This window comes from Dama dama, chromosome 8 (assembly GCF_033118175.1).
Source record: "Dama dama isolate Ldn47 chromosome 8, ASM3311817v1, whole genome shotgun sequence".
Lineage (NCBI taxonomy): Eukaryota > Metazoa > Chordata > Mammalia > Artiodactyla > Cervidae > Dama > Dama dama.
Genome location: NC_083688.1, coordinates 44,405,170 through 44,431,873, shown reverse-complemented (window position 1 = coordinate 44,431,873; position 26,704 = coordinate 44,405,170). Strand labels below are relative to the sequence as shown.

The following is a 26,704-nucleotide window of genomic DNA, read 5'->3' as shown; positions in this document are numbered from 1 at the left end:
GAGGCGTTTCCAACCCCACCTCCTGGCTCTCCCTCCCGCTTGCCTCATTTCCAGGGCTTTTTCTCCAGCGGGGTTGTAAGAACCGGCCTCAGTAACTCGACGACGTGTGAAGCTAGGCAGTGCGGGGTCTTGTCGTTGGGAGTCTGGTGGCTGGGATGCTGCCAGGACCGTGCGCAGTAGGTGAGTTCCTGGTGCCCAGCTGGCTTCTGGATGCCGCCTTTCTCACTCGAGGACTTCCCGGGGGATGTTACCTCCGAGTCCTGCCAGGGTGCCAGGTTCTGAGTGGGTTCCTTTCTGAACCACAGCCCCTGGCTTTGCTTCTCTTTAATCTGAGGACTCTCCAGTTCCTCCGCTGCCTGTCTCCTGCTGGTTTACTTTAGATTTCCACAAGACTTTATTTACCTTCTTCTGTTTATTTTCTTTATCACTTGTCCTGGGGCAGAGGGTTGAGCTGATCACTCAATCAGGTCCCGATTCCCTATAAGCCGTTGGTCTTGGGGACCCACGCCCCCCCCCCCCGCCACCCGCCTTGCTTTACCCATTTTCTTGGATCTCCCCACTCCCAACCTGTCTCCTACCCTCCTCGCTGGCTCCCAAACTATGCGTGTTTGCTAGTCGCTTAGTCATGTCCGACTCTTTGCAACCCTAGAAACTGTACCCACCGGGCTCCTCTGTCCATGGGATTTTCCAGGCAAGCATATTGGAATGGGTTGCCACTCCCACCTCCAGGGGATCTTCCCAATCCAGGGATCGAACCTGCGTCTCCTGCGTTGACATTTGGATTCTTTCCCACTAAGCCACCTGGGAAGCCTGGCTCCCAAAGACAACCCTCCACATCTTATGATACATATCCTTAATTGTTCTGTATCTTTGTGAAATGTACCATTGCTTCGTGTGTATACACTATGTCTTAAACTGTGTGACCAGAGCAAGAAAGTAATTTCTCTGTACCTCTGTTTCCTCATCATTAGTGGGATTAACACTCCCTCAACAGGTCGCTGTGAGGATTTACTTGATAATAACAGCTTTAGCCACTTAGTAACTGGTGTTGCTCTGTACCCAGTAAGTGTTAGCAATTATTATTACATGTTACATATTAGTATTATCCATATTGTATTTTATTTGTTCTGTTTTTGACTTTTTATTTTTTGCAAGTAAGCACTCTGTACTCTAAGTTCTGTGTGTTTTGTCTGGTCCCGCTTTGTAACCGCTGCTTAATATTCCATGACTGACAGTCTCTACAACTTATATAAGGACTATAGAAGAACTGGCCCACCAAGAACTTAGCTGGATCCAGCTTGCAAACCTTTGCCATTCTCATAGGTACAAAGTAGGTAGCTCATACCTACTTTGTATTTCCCAGCTTAGTCATGAGTTTGAGTATCATTTGCACACTTTGGCCATCTGAGTATCTCTGTCAAGGAATTCTGTAATCAGATCCATTGTCTTTCTTCAGGGTTTCTTTACCTTGTTGATTTGCAGGAGACCTTTGTGTATTTGAGGTATTTCTACTCCTGTGGCACAACCTGGGAACATGGACAGGAAAGATGTGGTCCCTGCCTTTGTGAAGGTCACAGCCTAGGACAGGAACACGCCATAAAACAGCAGGACAGATATTGGGTGGATATTCAGGAGGCCGCAAGAAAAGAGCAAGGGGGCACTTCCTGGGCTAGGATTTAGCCACTAACAGGTTTTCATTCTGTGGCTGCCTTCTCACTCGGAGTTCTCAGGGCAGAGTCAAGGGAAGTTAAGGGCACGAAAGGAACACAGCACCCTTACCTAGCTCTCTGCAAGTGGAGGGGCATTTTCAGCTATCTCTTTAATCCTCTTGGCTGTGAACATTGCCCTCTGAAAGCTAATACTCCATTTGGGGAAAGAGAACAGGTAGTTTCAAAGAAGAGAGGTTTTTTGTTTTTGTTTTTTTCTTTCTCTACTTTAATCATCAGAAAACAACTGATGAGAGTCAAAAGGCAGGGCTAAAGTGAGTTTTGTCTCTGTTTTATCTCCAGGTCCCAGTCCATGGTGAGGGCCCTGGGATTTTATTTTCCTTTGGTGAGTTTGGCTGGGCCTTTTGGGAGGAAACACTATGATTCTAGAGTTTTCTAGACCTAGACTGCTGAGGGTGAGATCTGGTGGTCTTGGGGTCATGGAGGTGATCTTGTATGTGAATGTAGATGGGGGAAACCATGAGAGTTTCTGTGGGGGTCAGTAGACCCTCTGAACCATAGTGAGGGCCCCATAGTTTCCAGAGCTCAAGACCGCACAGGAGTGCTCAATGAGTATTACCGTAGGAAACCCCTGAAGTCTTAATGAACCCATAAAAATCTGTATATTTCTGAAAAGGAAAAGAAAGGGTTCTTAGCTATCATTAAGTTCAAATTTTTTCCATTTGGAATGTGGTAGAGAAAATGACCCGCCCAAAGTCACATGGCCAGAGGAAAGTCTCAGATGTCCAGGGTCCCCACCCAGCACCTACCTCCTATTTATTCCACGGGCTCCTTCTTGGAGATGGAGACGGGGTTGCCGCCCGGAGGCTGGCCTGCCTCACTCAGCCTATGAGTGACTCAGGAGTTTTGAAAACAGGAAGTAAGCGAGCTACGCTGTTGGTTCTTCATTTGACTCTAATTCCTGTCTTAGATGTACTGGGAGAAGAGGCCCGTGAAGTGGCTGCTGCTGTGAAGGTTCCAGGATCCGCCTCTGGTAAGATCTGATGGGACTTTGGAGAGGAAGGCCTTTGATTCTAGAACTCTCTAGGCTACTGAGAATGGGATCTGGCAGGCTCAGGGCCCATAGGGTAATCCTTGTATTTGAGTGTAGATGGAGAAACTTCGAGAGTTAGCCGTGCCTCTGAAGGCCATGGTGAGGGTTCAGAGATCCCAGATGTCCGTGCCCCTCCAGCTTCGGTAGATGATGCATTCCTGGGTTTTAGAGGGGGAATACTTCAGGTATACTCATCTTTATAGAAGCCTCACCCTTATGCCAGCCAGACTTATCAAAGAACAGAAACCAAAATTCAAATCTCAACTGACTTTGCTGCTGTAGCTACCGGCCTGCCGATCCACAGACCACCACCATAAACACACACACACCTAGACAGACACACACAGAAACACATACACCAGGCTAAGTACTCAATTATTTATTTATTTATCTTTGTGGGGTGGGGGTGTGGGGATTAAAAGGGTAAAGAACAGGGAATAATATAATGGCAACAGATTGATAATCTGTACTTGTGGAGTTAAGCATTCATAGGTGGAATTATGAATTTCATTCCAACATTGGTTTGGAAATGTGAGATTAAGCATTTACAGGTGAAGTTATACATTCGTTCAGTTTGGTAGGTTCTAAATTTGGTTGGAATGTGGATATCTTTCCTTGGCTGTGTGATAGCACTCGCTGGGGCCCTGCAGTGAACAGTGCTTGTGTGGATCTCTGGCGGGTTCTGGGGGAACCCCAATTCGGAATGGGAACCCCAATTTGGAGTGATCCTCTCGGACTGGAGGGAATGGCCATCCTATTACCTAGGGCTTTCAGGCCTGAGACTAACTTTCCAGTACTCTTGAGCTTTGAATGAGACACAGATTTTTGTCTCAGAAGAGGAATGCAAATTTTGGGTTTATTTTCTCCAGCTTTGAGGTAGTTTTCCATAAGACTGTGAGAGAGCTAAGATGCTGCTAGCAGGTCATTGGAAGGATTGTTTGTGATTAGATGAGATTTATTTGCAATTAATTGTGGTGTAACAGGCAGTGCTAATTTGGGACTCTGGGATGAGGTGCTGAGGTTTAAATCCAGGCTCCAGCACATACCAGCTTGGTTGTAAGGTTCTGACCTTCTCTCTGCTTTAGTGGATTTGTTAAGAATTTTTGTTTGTTGTTTCTTTTGGGGGTTTCTTTAAGAATTCCAAAGACTGTATAGTCCATGGGGTCACAAAGAGTTGGACATGAGTCTTTTAAAATTTTAAGTAATTTGAAATCTTTAAAAATATTTTGATTATGTGTCTTTATTAAATTTCTTCACTGGCTTCCAACTGCAATTAGAATAAAATCTAAATCTTTGCAGGGTCTGTCACTGAGTCTCTTGATATCCTGAAATCTGGGCCTGATACCGCTTACTAGTTTATTTCTAAACTGATTTTTCATGGTAATAAAGTGAAGATGATAATAGCAATTTCTAGAGAGGATTGCAATAAATGAGACAAGAAAAATATTTTTATGTTTATATGGTTATAAGTTATAAACATTTATATATCATTATACAAATGTTTGGCTATATAAAAATACTTTGGGGCACACATTATAAAAATAATAGATATAGTTACATATCATATAATACAAATACATGTATGTGGGCTTATTACTTTGATATTATATAATTGAAAGCAAAAGAAAACTTCTGAAGGCCTTTCCATTCCCACCCCTCTCCTCTATCTTGCATGCAATATAAATCAATATACTCAAAGTGATATATTCTACATATGTATATGCATATAATATATTATATATGCATATATGTGAATAAAATTGGAAACAAACCCACAAATGTGACCCCAAAATTACTTCTAAATTTTTCCAAGTGGTTTTTTTCTTTTAAAAGTTCTCTAAGGAGCAAGTGTTACTTTTACTACTTTAGGATGAGAAAAATAGAGCAATGAATATTCTTTTTAAAATATTACTCTAATAAAGTTTCTGGCTTATGAGGTCATGCAGTAAATCCAGGTCCCAGAAAAAAAGAAGTGCCTTTTAGTTCCTCTTCCTATAGAGCCAGAGTCTAGAGGTGGCCCATGGTTAACAGTATAAAATCTAGAGCAGGTAACAGTGCTTCCCAGGTACTACAAGCAGAGAGATGGGTGACCTAAACAAAGACAATATTATACCTGGGTATAATATTGGAAAACCTGGGTCAGGAAAGAAGCCTCGCCAGTACTCTCCCTACTAAGTGCCCATTTTAATGTGATGTAAAAATCACTTAGAAAGCACTGCCAGGCTATTGCAAAGAAAATGAAATGACCTGGTTATAGAGGACAGGAGCCAATCATGTTATATTCAGACTCATGTCATTCTGGCTTTGGACTGGAATTTTTTTATGTGTCAGAAAATGCTATTGAACATGTAACAAAAGCCTTAAAAAGCTTTATGTCTTTCATCTCAATAATGCTATTTCTAAGAAATTATTCTAATAAAATAATCAGAGTTGCATTGAAGATTTGCATTGTAAGATCATCCTAAATGTTATCACTGACTCAATGGACATGAGTTTGAGCAAGTTCCAGGAGATGTGAAGGACAGGGAAGCCTGGAGTGCTGCAGTCCATGGGGTCGCAAAGAGCCAGACACGACTGAGCAACTGAACAACAACAAAAAATGTCATCAGAGACTGGTTAGATAAATTATTGCCCATTTGTATGATTAGATAACTTACAGATTTTCAAATCCATGTTGTAGAAAATAAAGACATCAAGTCATACTTATAATATTATCCATGGAAAAATACACTTACACCTCAGAAATACAGTGTGTTCAAATAGGAGGGAAAATATATAAACAGTATATAAAATATTTGGTAGGAAAGACAGTAAAATATTATTAGGTAGTTATCTTTGTTTTTTTTTAATTATTTATTTGTTTACATTTGGTCTGCTGGGTCTTCACTGCTGCCTTGGGCTTCCTCTAGTTGTGGCGGGTGGGGGCCGCTCTCTAGTTGCCACGCCCTGGCTTCTCACTGCTGTTGCAGGGCATGGGCTCTAGGTATGCGGGCTAGTAGTGGTGGTGCCCAGGTTCAGTTGCTCTGAGGCATGTGAAGTCTTCCTGGACCAGGGATGGAACCTGTGTCCTCTGCATTGGCAGCCAGATTCTTATCTACTGAACTGCCAGGGAAGTCCTATCTTTTGTTTTTTAAGTTTTTTTAAAAATTGAAATAGTTGATTTTCAATATTGTGTTAATTTCTGCTGCACAGCCAAATGAGTCAGTCACACGCACATGTGCACGTGCCCCCCCCACCCCCCCGCCACACACACATGTACGTGTACATTATTGTTTTCAGTATTCTTTTCCATTATGGTTTATCACAGGATACTGAATATAGTTCTCAGTGCTGTTAGCAGGACCTTGTTTATCCATTGCATTTATAGGAGCTTGTATCTATTAACCGCACGCTCCCACGTCATCCCTGCCCCTACCCCCTCTCCCTTGGCAACCACAAGTCTATTTCATAGATAGGTTTCATTTGTCCTATTTTAGAGTCCATAGATAAGTGATATCATACCGTATTCATCATTCTCTTTCTGATTTACTTCACTTAGTATGACAATGTCTGATTGTTGCAAATTATATTATTTTATTATTTTTTATGGCTGAGTGATATTTCATTGTGTATATATATACCAGGTCTTCTTTGTTCATTCATCTGTTGATGGACACTTAGGTTGCTTCCATGTGTTGGCTATTGTGATTAGTGCTGGTAGGAGTGAATGTATCCTTTCGGATTAGAGGGTTTTGTCTGGATATATGCCCAGGAGTGGGATTGCTAGATTATATGGTAATTCTATTAGTTTCCTGAGGAACTTCCGTACTATTTTCCATAGTGGCTGTGCCAACTTAAATTCGGAGAAGGCAATGGCACCCCACTCCAGTACTCTTGACTAGAAAATCCCATGGATGGAAGAGCCTGGTAGGCTGCAGTCCCCGGGGCTGCAAAGAATCAGACACGACTGAGCGACTTCACTTTCACTTTTCACTTTCACGCATTGGAGAAGGAAATGGCAACCCACTCCAGTGTTCTTGCCTGGAAAATCCTATGGATGGCAGAGCCTGGTGGGCTGCTGTCTATGGGGTCGCGCAGAGTCGGTCACGACTGAAGCAACTTAGCAGCAGCAGCAGCTTACATTCTCACCAACAGTGTAGGAAGGTTCTCTTTTCTCTACATCCTCTCCAGCATTTGTTGTTTATAGAGTTTTTAGTGATGGCTGTTCTGGCTGGTGAAAGGGGTACCTCATTGTGGTTTTGATTTGCATTTTCTCTAATAATTAACGATGTTGAGCATCTTTTCATGTGCCTATTGGCCATTTATATTTCTCCTTTGGAGAAATGTCTCTCTGGGTCTTCTGCCCATTTTATAGTTGGGTTTTTTTTGTTGTTGTTGAGCTGTATGAACTGTTTGTATATTTTGGAAATTAAGCCCTTGTCAGTTATATCATTGGTAAATATTTTCTCCTATTCTGTAGATTGTCTTTTCATTTTGTTTGGGCTTCCTTTGCTGTACAAAAGTTTGTAAGCTTGATTAGGTCCCATTTGTTAATTTTTGTTTTTATTTCTATTGCCTTGGGAGACTGAAAACATTGGTACAATTTATGTCTGGAATGTTTTGATTAGGGCTTTTAATTTTGGATGATAGAATTATAGGTGATTTTTATTCTCTTTTTATCTTTCCTGTATTTTCTAAAGTGAATACAAAAAGCATTGTTATCATAGTTAGAAAATCATATCAGAAAATAATTGTTATAATATCAGAAAATAACTGCAGAGGGAAAAAAAAGGATATTTTGCTTTCATTTGATTCTTTGGTTGATTTTATTCTGTAAAATGATACTTTAGCAATGGTTAGAACTGGTTAAAAGACCTAAGGACACTGGGCTTAATGGTACTAAGCAGAGCTGACCCAGTTCAGATTCTTTCCAGATTCATATACTGGAATAAAAATAGGACTTTATATAGAGCTTTTAATTTAAGTTCATGTACATTTAGCATAAGTAGTACACGCAAATGGTAAAGATTCACACAGTGCAAAGGATGTAGAATGTAAAGCAAGTCTCTTCCTGTCTGCCCCACGGGCCTCCGCCACCCCCAGACCTCTAGTTCCTCTCCTCTCAGACAACCAACGTATTCTCTTCAAAGATCCGTGAAGACAAAAACTAGGCACTTTATGAGTTTGGTATGTCACTTTCCAGAATTTCTGTATCTTTTTTTTTTTCTTCTGCTTTTATAAGTATGTCTATAATCATTGAAAATCTAATTGTATTGTTTGTTTCTGAAAAGTAGCTCTATGATTCTTGGTTATGTTGCAACTTACTATCTTCACTGACATAACACATCTTGAATGTCTATGCATTTTACTTTCAGAAGGTGGAGGACATCTTCTCAAGTGCTGCACAGCTTTCTGTGTATGACAATATGTAGTTGATTTAGCCACTCTTTTATTGGAGGACTTTGGGGATGTTTCTAGTTGTTCAAGCTTAACATATCATGCTGTTGTGATATGTACAAACCCTGGAGAGCACATGTGTGTTCCTACAGAGTGTGATTTAAGGAATGAACTCACTAGTCTGTTCCCTGGAATGTCCAGTAGTTTTGTTTGTTGAACTTTGAACATATGCTTTTTAGGTGCTGGCCAAATATTTAAGATATCAAAATATTTTTATGATAATTGATTGCTTTTGCAGTGAATGATCTAGGCTCTGCAGTCTTTGTGAATCCAATACAAAACAAAATGCATCTTCCCAAGACACTGTCCCTATAGTTCCCTAATCAAGAAAACACTTTTGTCTAAACAGTAATGCCAGCTTTAGACCAAAAGGGTGAAAAAAAGTTTTGCCATGATTCCAATTCTAAAAAAGGAAATAATCAGAGATATGCCCAGGATATTGAGGGAAAAAGTCCCTCAATGCAATATTATTTTAACAGTAAAGAAACAGAAAATTGCTTAAAATCAATTTTATTTTCACATGCTGGAATTCAAGAAATATTAAAAATATGCCAAAGAAGAATGTTTATGGTAAGGGTAAATCTTCATTCTAATTATTAAGTGGGTAAAAAAAAACCCAGGTGTACATGTTTGTTTTTTCTATAAATGTATCTTTATGTGTATGTGATGTATGATAATGACAACTGTGACCATGTTATAATTTATTGTATTTTCAATTTTTACCCTTCCCCCTCAAAAAACCCCACTGTTCTATAATCAGCATTGGGAGGTTGGAGGTGTTTTTAAAAAGAAAAGCTAAAAAGCCTCAAAATCTTTTGGGCTACTTTAAAAGAAGTTATTTTTTTTGTGGGCCACTTTCAAAAAATACTAAAATTGACCTTAATGTTTCTATTTTAACATCTGATGTACAAAATACACAGGTCCTGGTTCACTCTATCACCCCTCAAATGATAGTCAGGATTCGTGGTTTCATCGAAGAATGTCAGTGAATGCTTAAAAATTCAGGAGCCTTGTTTCAGGGAGGAAAGAGATCCAAACAGGTTAAGATTATCTGATGTCAAGCAAAATGCCCAGGGGCACAGAGTCTGCGGGAACAAGCAAGTGCTGGAGCTGAGGTTAAAGGTTTTCTAGTTCAAGGTTCGCAGACAGTAGCCCTGAGGTCAGGGAGCATTTGAGTAGGCCTTCGAGGAAAAGTTCTTCAGCTATGAAGAGGTTGAAAACTGCTGCTTCCAGCTGAAGTTTCCAGGGAGGAAGCAGGAAGATTCGCAGAGGAAGAGACATGTTCAGATTCCACGCACACTTGTAACCACCTGCTGCGGGGCCAGTGGCGTCCGCCCCACAGCCGAGGTGCTTCCTTCCTTTTAGGTGAACATGCCTTCATTCATGAGCTGTTGCTCGTTACTCTGCAAACATTAAAGGTGTTACATGCTCACAAAGGTAAAGAAGCTGCCTGCAGTACAGGAGAGTTGGGTTTGATCCCTTGTTTGGGAAGATCCCCTGGAGAAGGGAATGGCTACCCACTCCAGTATTCTTGCCTGGGAAATCCCCTAGACAGAGGAGCCTGGAGGGCTCCAGTCCATGGGGTGACAAAGAGACAGCCGTGTCTGAGCAACTCTCACTTTCCCTTTCTCTCACACTCACAACACTGCAGGAGAGGTTGTTCTTTTGATCTCAGTTTAGAGGACAATCTCACCCTAAGAGGCTCTGAACTGCACAGGCCTGGGCCAGGCCTACCCTGGGTTCTGGTCTAAGTTCTGTCCGATCCCACAGTCCCACTGCCTAGACACTCAGCTGCTGGTGAGATTCCTGGCTTTGATAGTGACCATGTGGCCCGCCTCGAGGAGTTATGTCCCAGTCTTGTTCCTATGCTGTGTCTGACACCAGCCCTGCTCCAAGGGCTCCTGGTGCCTAGAATATAGGCCTATCAGAGCAGGGAAGGTGAGAGAAATCCACGGTGACTCAAGGGGCTCAAGGCGGAGAACTCCAGATTCGGGGCTACTGTGTGAAGGCTGTCTGTGCTCTCCTGAAACACTGCCCTCTCCTTTTCTTACCTGCTCAGATGTGTGTGTTAGTCACTCGGTTGTGTCTGACTCTAGGAGACCCCATGGACTGTAGCCTGCGAGGCGCCTCTGTCCATGGAATTCTCCAGGCCAGAATACTGGAGTGGGTAGCTGTTCCCTTCTCCAGGGGATCTTCCTGACCCAGGGGTCAAACCCAGGTCTCCTGCATGGCAGGTGGACTCTTTACCATCTGATCCACCAGGGACGCCCACTCAAACAAGTAAGTACATGGAAATAGGGCTTCCCTGGTGTCTCAGTGGTAACAAATCCACCTGCCAATGCAGGAGACATGGGTTCGATCACTGGTCAGAAAGATTCCCTGGAAAAGGAAATGGCTATCCACTCCAGTATTCTTGTCTGGGAAATCCCACGAACAGAGGAGCCTGACAGGCTACAGTCCATGGGATCAAAAAAGAGTTAGACATGACTTATCGACTATACCATAGCAACATGTGAAAATACCCCATCATTTGAGTTGAAAGGCTGACCAAGTTCTCCTGGGTTCTGGTTCCAGTCTTGGGTTCTTGACCAGCTGAGAGAGCCAGTCCTGAGGCCCTTGGGGGACACATGGCATCGTGTCCTCCCACCACCATTGTTTCTGCCAGATCATATCACTTTTCCCACCTCCAACCCTTCCAATCTGTCCTCCACCCTTCATTTTATTTTTTAAGTATAATTTTTATTTTATACTGGAGTCTAGTTGATTTACAATTATGTGTTAGTGTCAGATGTATAGCAGTGTGATTCAGTTATACATATATGCATGTCCCCCACACTTTAAATGTTGATACCAAATTGGATGACATCATTGTCGTGCTTACGATGCTTTCTAGTTTCCCGTTACCTCCAGGACAGAGCCTGATCCCCTTGACCCACGGTCTGGGCCCTTTATAATGGTTCCTGGCCACAGTTCCATCCCTTTGTCTCACCATTCCCTCTTTCAGACTCTTCACGATTACTTTTTGAGTTCTCCATGCCTGTCTGAACTGACTTGAACATTCTTGCCTCCATCTTTTGCATAGATTATTTTCTTCAAGAATTGTCCTTCACCATCTTCTCCCCAAAGGTGACTTCTCTCCAGGAAGCCCTTCTCCCAGGTTGAGTTAAGGCTCTGTATTTCTCCTGTGCTCTGGTTACAGCTCTCTGACCACTGATTAGTTTGTAAATCTATTTTCCAAAACAATGTTATGTTCCAAATGATGACGAGTTGGAACCTGTTTGTTTGTGTTTTTTTTTTTTCATTTTGTTTTTCTTCTCCCTGTATCTTTAGCATAATATCTGGCATATAGTAGATGTAATAGCAACTGATGAAGGAACAAACCAGTAAGTAGTAGTTTTCTTCCTCATCTGAAAATAACATTGTATTTTAACCTAGGTAACAACTACATTCTCCTAACACTTGAAAAGCATGGATCTCACCCGATGTCTCTATAAAATTGGGGAAGAGCTGGGCAGTGATGACCTGGCCGCCCTCAAGTTCCTAAGCCGGGACCACATCCCATATAGGAAGCAGGAACCCATCAACGATGCCTGGATGCTATTCCAGAGGCTCCAAGAAAGGAGAATGTTGGAGGAAAGCAATCTGTCCTTCTTGAAGGAGCTGCTTTTCCGAGTGAATAGATTGGATCTGCTGCGTTACTACTTGGACACCAGCGAGGAGGAGATGAAAAGGGAGCTTCACATACCCGGCAGGGCCCAGATCTCTGCCTACAGGTGGGGAGAACCTCCACGGTGTGGACCTGGGAGCGGTGGGTTTAAATGGACACATCTTTATGGGCAGGGCTAATGTTGCATGTAGGTTGTCTGTGTGGAGTGACTTTGGAGGCTCTGGCAAGAAGTTTCACCATGGCCAGGTTAAGAAATGTAGAATTCAGAGAAAAAAAATACTAGAACCAATAAAGTAAAATTTGCTTTACAGAGTGAAACATTACCAGTAGGTACATGTGCTAATTGCTTCAGTTGTGTCCGACTCTTTGTGACCCTATGGACTGTAGCCCTCCAGCCTCCTCTGTCCATGGGGATTCTCCAGGCAAGAATACTGGAGTGGGTTGTCATTTCCTCCTCCAGGGGATCTGCCCAACGCAAGGATGGAACCTGCATCTCTTATGTTTCCTGCATTGGCAGGCAGGTCATTTACCACTAGCACCACCTGGGAAGCCACTGAAATTCAAATAGCCATGCTTTAAGCATTCTAACTCTCCTCTCTGTTACATGCCTGTTATCTTGACGCCTCTGCTTTGCTGATGTTCATACCGTGCACTTAACCTTGCCTATGATTAAATGAAGCATTGCAGCTTCCCACTCGAGAACCCGTCCCATCTACCTGTCGATGTCTATGAAATTCTCCACAGGGTTTTAGACTTTTATTACACACTTTAAGGCTTGCGTTACCAAGTTCTTCAGTGAGGTGTGTGCTGCCAGTCATTCTGTTGTGGCCAGGCTGGACCCCCACAATGATTGTTTTTTTTTTTTTTTAATGGCATAAGATAATAATTTTTTAAAAAATGATTCATTTATTTACTTACTTATGGTTGTGCTGGGTCTTCAGTTCTGCACCTGGGCTTTCTCTAGTTGTGGCGAGTAGGGGTTACTCTGTTGCAGCGCGCTGACTTCTCATTGCGGCCGCTTCTCTCCTTGCGGAGCGCAGGCTCTAGGCGCGCGGGCTTCAGTTGTTGCGGGACTCGGCCCTGGTTGCCTCAGTGCGCATGCGTAGTTGCTCCACAGCAAGTGGAATCTTCCCCAACCAGGGACAGAACTCACGTCCCCTGCATTGGCAGGTGGGTTCTTACCCACTGTACCACCAGAGGTGTCTTAAGATAATCATTTCTAATCTATCCCTGGCCATACAATGGAAACCCCCACTGTAATAACCAATCATCCTAAAGGTTAAACAGCTTCCACAATTTCACTTCATAAGCCAGTCTGCAACACCCAATGACTGCTTAATCCCCATGACTCCAGATGCTGTCAGAAGAACGGCAGTGGCTTGGGCTGTCTGTCCTGCCAAAGGCTTAACACAGTAGAGAAATTATTTTTCTAATTGTTCTGGAGCCTATGGACCTGAAATTGAGGTGTTAACATGACAGGTTCCCTTTTGGAGGCTCTAAGGGAGAATCTATTTAATGCTCCTCTCCTGGCTTCAGGGAGTTGCAGGCACTCCTTGGCGTCCTTCTTTCAGACGCCTCACTCCAATCTCTGCCTCTCTTCACCTTGTATTCTCTCCTTTCAGTCTGTGTCTAAAGTTCCCTCTTCTTTTAAAGACACCAGCCATCGGGTTAGGACCACCTTAATCCAGTCTACAGATGGACAAGATAATGGGGGTGTGAGGGGCCCAGCATCAAAGGGTGAGGGGCAGGGCAACTGGGTATGTTCGGAGAGGAATGGGGAGATGGTGGTAAGATGAAGAGGCAGATTAGGCTCAGTTCACAAAAGCCTGTGTTCCAGGAGGAGGTGTTTGGCCTTCCTATTGAAGGGAGTGGCTAGGAGAACATTGACTAAACTGATCTGTTTTTGAAAAGAATAATATCCAAAATCAAAGTCTTTTTTCTTTTTTTTTCTGTGCAGCAAGATCTTGATCTTATAGTGAAGGACAAGGGAAAAACACAATTCACTCAACTGATATTAACTGAAAGTTAAAATTGGGGAACTTTTAAAAATTTTAATTAAATTAAAAAAATTATTTATTTAGTTATTTTTGTGCTGCTGGGTCTTCATTGCTGCATGCAGGCTTTCTCTCGTTGCAGAGAGCGGAGGCTACTCTTCATCATGGTACGGTGGATCTGGGGCTTGTGGGCTTTAGTAGTTGCAACTCTTGGGCCCTAGAGCATTATGGGCTCAGTAATTGTGGCACACGGACTTAGTTACCCTGCAGCATGTGGGACCGCATCTGGTCCATTCCTGGACCAGAGATTGAACCTGTGTCCTTTGCATGAGCAGGTGGATTCTTAACCACTAAACCACCAGGGAAGCCCCTGGGGGATTTAAATTCCATTAAGAGTGGGATAGTTGAGCATGAGCCATGAGTCTTCAGTGTCCCTACACCAGCCTCTTTCCAAGGACTCAACTCATAAATCATGTCATTAGCTGGTTTTATTTTAAAGGGAGGCTAGAGGATCAAGTCCACGTGACTCCATATATCAGATGGGAAATAATTTAAGAAAGTTAAAGTGTTTCTGTTTCCCACTATAGGATCCTGCTTTTCCAGATTTCAGAAGATGTGAACAAAGTGGAATTGAAGGAGTTTAAGTTTTTTTTGAGCCAGGAGATTGCCAAATGTAAGCTGGATGATGACATGGTAAGACCTGCTGTCTCACCTGAGGTGTAGCCCTGGCGGTGATTTCTGAGACTAAAGAGAGCTCTTGTCAGTAAAAGCAACCTGAATCCTCACTCTTTAACCAAGGGAGAAGAATGCTGTCTGGAATGAGTGCTGTAGATATGATGCCTTTGTATAATATAAGGTGCTGCTCACATTAATTATCAGGGACTAGACAGAGTGAGGAACAAAGAGAGAAGGCTGGTTGTGGGAGCCCAGGTCAGTCGTGGGGGCCTGCAGAGCCAGGAGAGCCAGTGGGGGGCCTGAGACCATTTCCCCACTTCTGCAGTCTCTGAAAAACCTGGGACCTGGAACTCGTGTGTGTGTGTGTGTGTGTGTGTGTGTGTGTGTGTGTGTGTGTGTGTGTGTGTGTGGTATGGTGTGTCTATATGTATGTGTGTCTGTGCTGTGATGTAATGCTATATGTGTGTGTATTTGTGTGTGGGGGGGTATGGTGTGTCTCTACATATGTGTGTCTGTGCTGCGATGTAATGCTGTATGTGTGTGTGTTTGTCTGTGTGTGTGTGTTGTTGAGGACCCTCAGCCTGGAGGTGATTGGGTGCCAGAGGTAATGTAGGGTGTGAGGCAGTTCCCAGGGCTGTTGCCATGGGGACTGGGCTGCCGCATCTCAGCCATGTACCGGGGCTGCTTCACTGTCTTCACAGAGAAGTGTTCATAGATGGTTGGGCCTGGGGACTGGGTGACATCTGAGGTGACTTCTTCTCTGTCTTATTTCTGTCTTTTTGGGCCAGAAAACATGAATTCCCTCCCTGATAGTTTATTGATTGGCTTTATAAGACCAGGATGTCCTCTTAGGAGGATCAGCTTGGGAAGCTAGGTGGGTGTCTAGTTTGGAGAAAGTGGAAATTAAAAAAAATAATAATCTAAAAGTCAGTAAAACTCCATCCTGTTTTCTAACTTGACTTCTCCCCCCTCTAGACTTTGCTTGATATTTTCATGGAGATGGAGAAGAGGACCATCCTAGGGGAAGATAACTTGGACACCCTGAAAAGAATCTGTGAGCAGGTCAACAAGAGCCTGCTGAAGAAAATCATTGATTATGAAGAATTAAGAAAAGGTATAGGTAACCTGAGAGCTGTGAAGCAGCAAAATGTAGTCTTAAATTGACAGATGCTTCTATGTCACAACTGTTTCTAATCAAATATGTGTATGTTTCTTTTAAAATTCAGAGAGAAGAATGAGCCTTGAAAGAGATCCAGATGAATTTTCAAATGGTAATACTTGCAGATATGTTTTCAAGGTCTATTTAGTTAATTTACTTCCCAGTGGCTCTAGTGTTAAATAAGCTGCCTGCCAATGCAGGAGATGCAAGAGATGTGGGCTCAGTGTCTGGGTTGGGAAGATCCCGTGGAGAAGGAAATGGCAACCCACTCTAGTATTCTTACCTGGAAAATCCCTTGGACTGAGGACTGGTGGGCTACAGTCCATGGGGTTGTGAAGAGTCGGACAATGACTAAACTACAAGCCTCATTGTGTCCTCTCTGCAACCTTTACCACATCTGCATCTTAATGGACCTGCTCTCCTAATAGCAGTGACCATTAGTCACCTTCTCTGCACATGGAAGATGTAAAAGGAGTTGTCAAAAGGCAGAGACCCTGTAGCCTCAGGCTGGCAAGTTTGAAATACAGGCAGAGTGAGTCAGTAGTAAGATTTTCCCTTATTCTGTGGACTGCAAGTATATTATGTTCAAGACAGTCAGTGAATTTACATTTTAAAAGGGACCTTATGTTGTCACCTCTTTCCTAACCAATATCTTCCCTGCCACATTTCATTCCAGATACTTCACAACCGCTTCCAGAGGAGGGCTCCTCTGAGATGCTGGCCATGTCAGACTCTCCAGGAGAACAGGACAGTGAGTTGCAGGTACCAGGAAATTCCCATTCCTTTCCCCTTTTGTGCTGCAAATTCTAGTTATTGTGTTCCTGAGCTTCCCCCCACCCCCACCCGAATAAACTAATAAGGGACAGAAACTTAATGAAAAGTGTTGAGAACTATAGAAAAATTCCACAAAAGCACAAGTTTAAAATGTGACTTTGGAATTTGGTAAAGGTGATCTCTTTGGTTTCCCATGTGTTACATGTCTATTTTAAAACCAAAGATGTTGGAAGGATTGGAGGACAGAGGAGTAGGGAGCCTCTAACTTGATCCCTGCAGCAGCTGCCTCAGTCTAAATGGGAGGGGGCTTTGTGGGGTGGGGAGAGATGAGCAGGACTGGAAAAAGCAAAGTCTTCGTTTAGCTTGGCATTCCGAAACTGTTTCTCCTTTGTGACTGGGCATAAGCAGCAAATGTTCACGATCTAGTCATCTCTATGTTCTCCTCCCATTGAGCAGGCCCAAGAATTGCCTTTCCTGGTATCACTTCTGTTTCTGTAACCTTCAACACTTTACCCGCTTCTTACTCATCAGCCCATTCACTCTTCCCAGGGAAGCAGAGGAATTGCTATAAGCCAAAAGTCTAGTGAGAAAAACTTGAAATTAAGCTTAGGAGAGACCATTCATTAGTGGGCTCCTGGGCAAATTACCAGACCTCTCTTGGTATGAGCATTAAGGATTAGCCAAAGTCATGTGGCACTTTGTAAACAGTAAAGAACTCTGCTGACGTCGTCCCCACCCATCAGCTAATGACACCAAGGGCAAGAGAGATTCAATAACTTGTCCCAAGTCTTGAGGTTATTGAGCCAGGAATTTGGCCCCCTAGTCTGGGGCCCTCTCTTCTACCTTGAGGAGCTGCATGGATTTCCCAATAAATGCTAAATATCTCAGCACTAAAACAGCCCTGGGGAAATCAGGAGGTCACAGAGTCACTGTCAAGTACTAGAACCTGGATATTGTAACCCACAGCATAACCCATCTGTCTCCTCCAGTCACTGTGGTCCTCAGAGCCAAGTTAAGCCATCAGCTTTAAAAATCCTGGGACCATGCTGCATCATGTGACGGACAGGTCCTCAGCTGTTGGTCCAGAGCATGGATGAGATGATCAGAGAGCCAAGGGAATCACAAGGCCACAAAGGGCCGCCTAAAGACAGCACGACAGTAGTCCTCAGTCCAGCAACTCCTGACTGAGCTCTCTCAAATGAATAATAAATGCTAGTCCCTGCCACAGATGCTCTGTGCCTTGGGCAGAGATGAGAATAAATAATACTAGTACACTATGACAACAACACTATTAATCTAAGTACCAATGCTCAGGAGACCCAAATACTGGGACACTGACTTTACACACCAAACTGTGTGGAAGAAGTCTGGGGATCCTTTGTCCGGGGAATGAATGGAGACTAGATCCTTAGCGGAGCAGTGCCAAGTTGGGGTGGGGCCATGGAAAGTGCATTTGCATCCCAGGTGGGCTTGGGTGATGCCTAACCAGAGCTAACCCAGAGAGTCAGCTCCTGGGTTGGATTTTTGTTTTCCAGACATCCGACACAGTTTACCGAATGACAAGCAAACCTCGGGGATACTGTTTGATCATTAACAATTACGATTTTAGCATAGCACGGAGGAAGGTGCCCGAACTTCAGAAACTAAAGGATAGGAGTGGAACACACTTCGATGCAGGTACAGTAGAACAGAAAAAACAAATGAAATATTTCTAATACCTATGTATTGGTTGAAAAGGGAGAACAAAAACTGTATCAACAGGGCCACGTGTTTCAAAAAGGTGGATATAACCATATTTCCCTGTGGATATGAAGAACATTCTTATATATTTGCTAGTTTTCTGCTTTTGGTTTTTTTAAATTAATTTTTAAAATCAAAGCAATATATTTATACAGATAAAATATTAAATCTTCCGAGAAGGCTGTCAGCAACAATAAGCTTTGTTTTTGTTTATTTTTGGCTACACTAGGTCTTCGTTGCTGCATGCAGGCTTGCTCCGCTTGTAGCTAGTGGGCTTCTTGTTGTGGTGGCTTCTCTTGTTGTGGCTTGAGGACTCTAGAGCGCGGGCTCAGTAGTTGTGGCTCATGAGGTTAGCTGCCCAGTGGCATGTGGGATCCCAGTTCCCAGACCAGGAACAAACCTGGGTCCCCTGCATTGGCAGGTGGACTCTCACCCACTGGACCACCAGGGAAATCCCTAAACTTCATTTATAATTCAACTAAATGCATAGAGCTTCTGGAGAGTGTCTTAGGTGTTGGGTGAAAACATTGCTTTGGTATGGACCATTTACGGAATTTGGGCTCTGAGTGCAGCAGAAATTGAGTTCTTAACATAAATAGCATTTTCAAATGTTAAACTAACCAGAAATTCTTTGGCTCAGTCTTTTCCGGCTAAGATTGAGATCTTACAGGTTGAATGAAAAGTAATTTGCATCATGAATGTAGATATGACGACAACTAAAAGCAATAAGAGAAATAATCCAGCCCAATCCATAGTGATATTAAGAATTTCAACTTGATGAAAGAATTTTTGAAAATGGTGTTTATGAGTCATAACATCAGGTAATGACTTATTTTTTTTAAGTAGAGTAGTGCTTAGAAAATTAAGATAGGTTGATTTTAGTCATCAGGACTCTGTGAATGTTTTCTGTTAACATTTGTTTATTCAAGCAAGTCTATTCTAAGGTTTTTAAACAGCCATAGAGCTTAAGTTCACTGGCTACATCATTTATCATCATATATCTTGGTTTATTTTAATAAGAAAGGAAGCATATTAAAGAATATTATATTTACATAGTACTGGTAATATATAGATTTCTACTGCTTCAACTAAATGTTATAAATGTTTAAGAACACCAAGTACTCATCATCCACAATAGAAACTCAATACAAAAGTCTAAAATTTATAAATAAATAAATAGAAATGTACCCAAATTCATTACAAAATGGAGGCTAACACCACCCCCACCCCATCCCCCCAAAATAGTTAAAAGTTGAAAGTGGCTGCCTTCACAGAAGTGGCTGGACAGAATATAACTGGGTAGTAGGAAAGAGTAGAGAAGGGGTAACTTTTTTGTAATAAGTCTTTTAGTTCTACTTGACTTTTTAAACATTCATATCTTGTATTTTGATAAACAGCTCTGAGAGGATACAGGATAAAATAAGTATGGATTTTGTATTAAAAATTTGTTTTGCTTTCTTTCTGGTCATGTCAGTAATACAGTTAGTTTTTAGACTGGTTCAGTAGTAAGCCTTAAAAATAGCTTACCAATCTTGTAGACTAGTTGAGAAAAGACAATGGCAGTCTCCCCTTTCTCATTTGCCTCAGAACTGGGAAATGTTTGCAGCTAGTGGCAATAAATATTAGAAGCCTATGGAATCCAGCCACTAATATAGTGGGTCTTGTTCTTAAATTCTGGTTCAAATTCTTATCTGATCAATGTTCTCTCTAGTTCTAGGTTGTGGTCTAGGAATTACTGCAGTATACTATTGACTTTTCTTTCTTTTGTTTTCAATGAATTTATTTATTTTTGGCTGCACTGGGTCTTCATTTCTGTGTGTGGACTTTCTCTAGCTGCAGCGAGTGGGAGCTACTCTCTCTGTGGTGTGTAGGCTTCTCATTGTGGCGGCTCCTCTTCTTGCAAAGCAAGGGCACTAAAGTATGCAGGCTTCAGTTGTTGCCATGCCCTGGGCTCAGTTGCTCCAAGGAATGTGGAACCTCCCTGGACCAGGATCTAACCCATACCCCCTGCAATGGCAGGCAGATTCTTAACCACTGGACCACTAGGGAGGTCCAATATGATTTTTCTTGTTTCACTTTCCAGAGGCTTTGGACAAGACCTTTAGGGAACTTCATTTTGAGATAGTGCACTACAGAGACCAAACAGCAAAGGAAATCCATAAGGCTCTGGAATTCTACCAGAAGAAGGACCACAGAAACAGAGACTGCTTCATCTGCTGCATCCTCTCCCATGGAAACCGGGGCATCATCTATGGCACCGATGGGCAAGAAGCCCCCATCTATGAGCTGACCTCTTACTTCACTGGCTTAAAATGCCCTTCCCTTGTTGGCAAACCCAAAATCTTTTTTATTCAGGCTTGTCAAGGGGATGACTACCAGAGAGGTATAGCTGTTGAGACCGACTCAGAACAGATGGAAGTCTGTTTAGAAATGGATTCAGCACCTCGGAGGAGATATATCCCAGATGAGGCTGACTTTCTGCTGGGGATGGCCACTGTGAACAACTGTGTCTCCTACCGAAGCATCAGGGAGGGGACCTGGTATATCCAATCACTTTGCCAGAACCTGAGAAAAAGATGTCCTAGGTAATTTTTGCTTATTCAATCCTACATTCATCTCCAAATGTCTAGTTGTGGATCACATAGGTGATTCTCAGATCAGTTGCAGAGTGAAAGAGGCAGCAAGTGTTAAGATCTTTAGTTCACAGATGGAAAAATCTGAGATGCTTACTGAGGATTTTCTTTTATTTAGCACTTCAAAAGACAATCAGTATATCATAGAGCTGGAGAGATGGCAAAATCATATAGTACAGCTCTGTTTTTAGGCAGAAACCTGACTGAACCCACTCAACAAGTTTGGAATTTCAATGTTTAACATTCTCTTACTCTGTCAAAAGTGAAAGTGTTAGTCGCTCAGTTGTGTCTGACTCTTTATGACCCCATAGACTGTAGCCCACCAGGCTCCTCTGTCCATGCAGTTTCCCAGGCAAGAATACTGGAGTGGGTTGCCATATCCTTCTCCAGGGTATCTTCCCAACTTGGGAGCGAACCCAGGTCTCCTGCATTGCAGGTGGATTTTTTTTTTTTTAAAACCATCTGAGCCACTAGGGAAGCCTTCTGTAATAGCTCACCAACCTCAAACCCTCTTGTGGGAGTTAAGAGCCAAAGTGTAGAAACCTTTTGTATTCCCAATAATTTGACTGCTTTGAAGCTCACAAAATGTGGGAAAATATCTTTTCCTCATTTATTATCTTATGTTTCCATTAGTTAAGTGATAGTTTTGTATGGCTTAGTTCACTTAATGTACATACAACCAGCAAATAAATAGCAAGAACTCCTCTGCAAGTTGCTTCTAGTTTTGTGTCTCATTATGTTTTAACTGCGTGAAAAGCAAGAATTGTCCATGGCAGAGAACGGACTGAGAGAGAACCATAACATCCAGGCTACATTTTCATTTTGTAACTTAGATAGTGAATGAACCTGCGAGGTTCCAGAGGGCTAGCTACAGAGGTGAATAAACAGGTTGCCCAACTAAAGTGATAAGAGGTGCCGGTGAGAAAGGGGTGCAGTTGCTGCAGGAGACATTCTGTTTCCACTTGCTTCAAGTTTGGTGGGGCCATCAATGAATCCACAGAGGCAATGCCAGTTTGAGGCAGAGGATGTTGAGGGGCCTTGAGGAGATTAGTGGGTAAGTGACATAGTACTTGGAGTAGAGTGAGGTACAAAGGTCAGGAGGGAGAGAAACCAAATCCAGTGTTGACACTGAGGTTTCTGATCCCGAGTAAACCAAACGTAAGTTATGAAGCTCTGAGAACTTCTTTACCTAGAAAGCTGTGGTAGGCTTTGGTTTAACACCTTATGAATTCAAATGCCTGATGTTTTGAGGGAAATAATTATCACTAACTACAGTAGATGATCGTGATTTCCTCCCATAGATGGTCACAATGTTCTGTTACATTTTTCAGGGGTGAAGACATTCTCACCATCCTAACCAAGGTGAACTTCGAAGTAAGCAATAAGGATGACAAGAGAAATATGGGCAAACAGATGCCACAACCTACTTTCACACTGCGAAAAAAACTCTTCTTTCCTCTTAATTGATGCTGTTGTCTAGTTGTATAACTAGACAATAGTTATGCAACTGAAAAAGAGTGAAAACGCTGCTGCTACTTTATTCTATTTCTTCTTCTTTTTATTTTCAAATAGCTGGGACAGCATGGGAGTCAGGACAATATAATTTTTATGCTAATTCAAGCCTAAATTTCTGGCTTGTAGACAGTAACTAGACAGTCATAGCTGTGGGCTTGATTTCCATTGTGTTTTTAATTTGATGAAAAGGTTTAAAAATGAACTAAAATAGATACAAAAAACACAGTACGTTTAAAAGAAATGTCAAAGATCATGGAGGGAGACTTTTGCGATCTGACCTACTAAAAATCCCCCTCGACTATTGAGGTTCAAGGTATAAAGTTCCCACATCCAGTCTGATTACTGCTGGTGAGTTTGATAAGCTATCCTGGAAACATGTGACCCTCCTCTCCTTAGCCATGAGCAGACCTTATTTTTCAGCGGTGAAAACCACTACTCTTTAGACTTCAGTTTCAAAAGCTTAGAGATTATTCTCTTTTTTAAAAAAAAGTATTCATAAATGCAACATCCAACCTACTTTTAAGAGAAACAATATTAACTTGTTTTGTACTTCCAGTAGGTCTTTTCCCAAGCTATCTTTTACACTAATTTGCAAGATTCTTTTAAATAAAAAATTTAAAAATTCGTATATTAAAGATTTTTAAAATACCAAATAATTTTGTTTTTTTTAGAATCTTTCCAAACTCCCTTTTATATACATGCTTTTCAGCTTTTATATACATGCTTCTGTAGTGCTGAACATGATTTGCTTTTATTTTTTATTTTTTTTTTGAACAAACAACAACAAACTTTTAATTAAAATAGAAGGGGTGAAGACACTCGAACACACTGTAAATAATTCAGTTGTTTGCTCTGCAAATAATTCAGTTGTTTGATATAAGTACAGCTTGTCTCATACTCTTCAATAATATTGCAAAGAGAGAGCCTATAAATCATTCTGAAAACAGAAAAATCAAGGCTGAAAAAGCCTAACACTTTCATAATACAATAAAGACTAACAAAAGCATAAAACCGTTGTTTCTTTTTCTTTTTTTTTTTTTGGCCACACCCCACAGCTTCCAGGATCTTAGTTCCCCTATCAGGGATTGAGCCCCAGCTTCTCCTAACCAGTGGACCACCAGAGAATTACCAAGATCATCATTTCTAAATGCAGTAGTTTCTTGCACATCTCAAGCAACATTTCCACATGAGTTTTGGTTTTTTTTTTTTAAGGGAAACATCTTAGTATCTCTGGAATTTTGCTTGTTGTTATTTTGTTGCACTTTTAATTGAATAGATAATGTTTTAGGAAATATTGTATTATAAATAGAGTGGTGAGCTTACTGAGGGCAAAGTACCATATCTGCTCACACACTCCTAGTATCTTATATAGTTTCTGGTCTACAATGACTGCAGAAACAATATTAATTGACTAAAGAAAATTCTAAAATTTTAATAATTAACAATATTTTACAAACAAGCTTTATTTGGCCATTATTTCTTTTAACTGGAGCAAGGCTCACAAAACAAGAATTAATATATTTTCTTTCTTTAACCTTACTGTATAACTCAAATTGTCCTTACCATATTATAATTTTTAAAAATTAAATGCTATGTCTAAACCTAGAAAATAGTTATTTAGAAGATCATTCCTTTCCTGTTTTATGCTTTGAGGTAGAGGAAAAAATGTCCCATAAAAAGTAAATTACATATATGCAATTCTGAATCCAATTCTAGATAGTCCTTTTTTAATTTTAATAGTTTTAAGGAGTATACTTTAGTAATTCTGTAGAAATAAAACCATTTAAATGCTTTTTACTGTTTGTAAATATCATTCAATGCCATCAACAGGATAATCTCTCTTCTATCCAGATCTCATTTTCTCCACAACAGGTTTCCATGACAACTTATATTTAAATTTTTATAAATTTCTAATATATTTTTAAGGATGCAATTCATAAATAAAAATTATAAACTTATTTACCAAGTTAACCTGAACAATTTAGACTGCTCAAATATGTATTTACATCATAAATTAAAAGCAACAGAGGAGGGGAAATGCCAACCAAAACGAAAGGCAAAAATACAATGTTGTAAAATTCAATTACCTAGTTCCTATCACTGTTGTTTCAGTGGGCCACTTTAGACTATACAAGTTAGAAGTAAAGCAAATCTACTATATAATCAAGTCACTCTCCTCAATACTGGGAAAGGATAAGGACAATGATGAAACAAGTATAACAAATTGAAAACAGAATTTGCACAGTTAAAATTGTTCATCTCAAGTACATCAATAAAAGATGAACTAATGTAATTTGAAAAAGGGTTTATAAAAGTTAAATACTTCTATTAAGAACGACATCAGTAAGACCACAGCTGAAACAAACCACTTGATAATTGATTTTATGTCTCCTCAAATCATGTCCATGAAAAATATAATTTCATCCAGTGACCTCCCAATGTAATTCTATTTTACCAAAGTAGTCAGATAATATTGTCAGTCAATCATCTGAACTATAAGTGTCCATAAAAAATATTAAATCACATGTAAATAGAATGGTGACTTCTGAGTACTCTTTTTTAAGCGACCTCTAATAATTTGAAAAGGAATTTTTCTGAAGACAAGTCCCACAAATGTTAGTCAATCCTGGCGGCTCTGGACGAGTAGGGGTCTTCGAAGAGAGCCCACATGCGGGGCTGCAGCCTCCTCCAGCGGCCAGACTTGCCGTCGGGGCCCCCCAGGCCCGCGGCGTCCTCGATGCCCAGCCTCTTGGCCGCCAGGTCCTCGTCGTCGCCGGGGTCGCCGCCGAGGAGGTCGGGGGCCTCGAAGATGTCGAGCGCCTCCTCGGCGTCGCGGTGCTGCCGGTAGGTCATCCAGCAGCAGGGCTCCACGTCGGTCTCGTCGATGCCCCAGAAGGCCAGCTCCTCCTCGAAGAGCGGCCCGCACACGTCGGCCGGGCAGTGCAGCTTGCCGGTGCGGTAGTAGTTGAGCACGTAAGCGAGGACGCCCGGGTGCCGGTCGAAGAAGAACTCGCGGCCGCCCCCGGCGGGGTGGTCGCCGCCGCGGGCGCTGCAGCTGCGCGCGCCGCCCTCCAGGCAGCCGCCCGGCCCGGGGGACCGCGGGGGCGGCCGCGGCGGCGGCGAGCGCGCAGGGGGCGGCGGCTGCCGCGGGTCGCCCTGGGGCTCGGAGGCGGCGAGCAGGGCCAGGCGCGTCCCGGGCAGGGTCTTGAGGGTGCTGCGGTAGGTTTCGTGCCGGGTGCCCCCGACACTGAGGATCACCCTCTCGTTGCTCTCGATCTTGCCCATCTCTGTGCCTCAGACCTGACTTAAGGAGACCGAGAGGAAAGTGCTGCTGCTCCGGCGTCCGAGCGGACGAGGGGCTCGGGCAGCCCGACTGAGTCCCGACGCCCAGCCCAGCCGCCCCGCGCCAACGAGAAACTACTTGTTGGCGTCTTCCGGCTGCAGGTGGTTGGGCCGCTGCCCATGATTTGCTTTTATGCTAACAATGCAGTACGCCTTTTACACGTTTGCTCTTTCTTTATATGTTCAAATCAGTTTAAATCTTTAGTAATTAATAATTAGTAATGTAATAAATATTTTTAGCAGAATAAAATGTAATTTTATCATACTATTCTTTGGAGATTGTTTTTGTTTTTTTTGCCAATGGACTCTAGTCTTACAGGTAGAAAATGTTTGGATCCTAGATATGTTTTCCTTGAGGCTTCCAATATCGGTTCACATAGTTGTATTTTTTAAACATTTCTGGTCTAAAAAAAACCCCACTTCTCCATATTTAAAAATTGGAAGCTGTCACATAAAACCCAGAATACTTTCTTTTGAAGATCAGAGTATCTGACCACATTTACACCATGCTTCTGTTTGGCAACAATGAAATGGGTTCACCAAATTTCCACAACCCTTACCCCATACCCCCAATCCCCACACCATCCTGGAGCCCGATTCCCTCATTGAGATTGCTGCCAGTTACCATTTGTCACTGTGCTTATATGGTTATTTTTTTTCTTATGTCAAGCCCACTTCCCTTATTTATGTTGCCTGCCTTCTGGACATTTGAATTCTGGGAATAGTTTAGAGATGATGGCAGGAATCATCAGAAATTCTTCCCAAATCACAGGGTAGGGAACATATTGAGAAGTAGGGGAGTGGAGACACATATAAGAGAGAAAAGGTTTGGGGGATCAATTCAGCAAATTATCATTCTTGCTAGAGAAATGTCTGGGGGACAAAAGGCACACCCCAAAATATTGTCAACATTTAATAGAAAGAAGTGCAAGTGTCTTCAGATAAGTGTCTTTTGTAATGAAATATGTAAAGGTGGAAGAGAAAGTAGTACAAAGCCTAGAGACCCTCA

At 42.2% G+C, this 26,704-nt stretch overlaps 1 protein-coding gene across 3 annotated transcripts; it reads left to right on the top strand.

Annotated features, from left to right (window-relative positions):
* Positions 1–23,364, top strand: CASP8 (caspase 8). 3 transcript variants are annotated; one of them, XM_061149008.1, is made up of 11 exons: positions 2–180; positions 2,010–2,052; positions 2,638–2,700; positions 11,632–11,969; positions 14,445–14,550; positions 15,508–15,646; positions 15,759–15,803; positions 16,368–16,453; positions 18,001–18,142; positions 20,289–20,790; positions 22,170–23,364. In XM_061149008.1, exons 4-11 carry the CDS (start codon positions 11,665–11,667, stop codon positions 22,303–22,305), a joined length of 1,461 nt encoding a protein of 486 aa, XP_061004991.1. In that variant the 5' UTR covers positions 2–180; positions 2,010–2,052; positions 2,638–2,700; positions 11,632–11,664; the 3' UTR covers positions 22,306–23,364. The 3 variants fall into 3 exon arrangements, with proteins under 3 accessions (XP_061004992.1, XP_061004993.1, XP_061004991.1); XM_061149009.1 differs by lacking the exon at positions 2,010–2,052 and having other exon boundaries at positions 1–180; XM_061149010.1 differs by lacking the exons at positions 2,010–2,052; positions 2,638–2,700 and having other exon boundaries at positions 1–180.
* The last annotated feature ends 3,340 nt before the right edge of the window (positions 23,365–26,704 follow it).

Bases quoted from the DNA above. Each gene is read 5' to 3' on its own strand.
- CASP8 (XM_061149010.1), top strand. From the start codon at position 11,665: ATGGATCTCACCCGATGTCTCTATAAAATTGGGGAAGAGCTGGGCAGT. The intron at 15,647-15,758 runs GTATAGGTAACC...TTTAAAATTCAG, and splicing joins TTATGAAGAATTAAGAAAAG to AGAGAAGAATGAGCCTTGAA. The intron at 15,804-16,367 runs GTAATACTTGCA...ATTTCATTCCAG, and splicing joins TCCAGATGAATTTTCAAATG to ATACTTCACAACCGCTTCCA.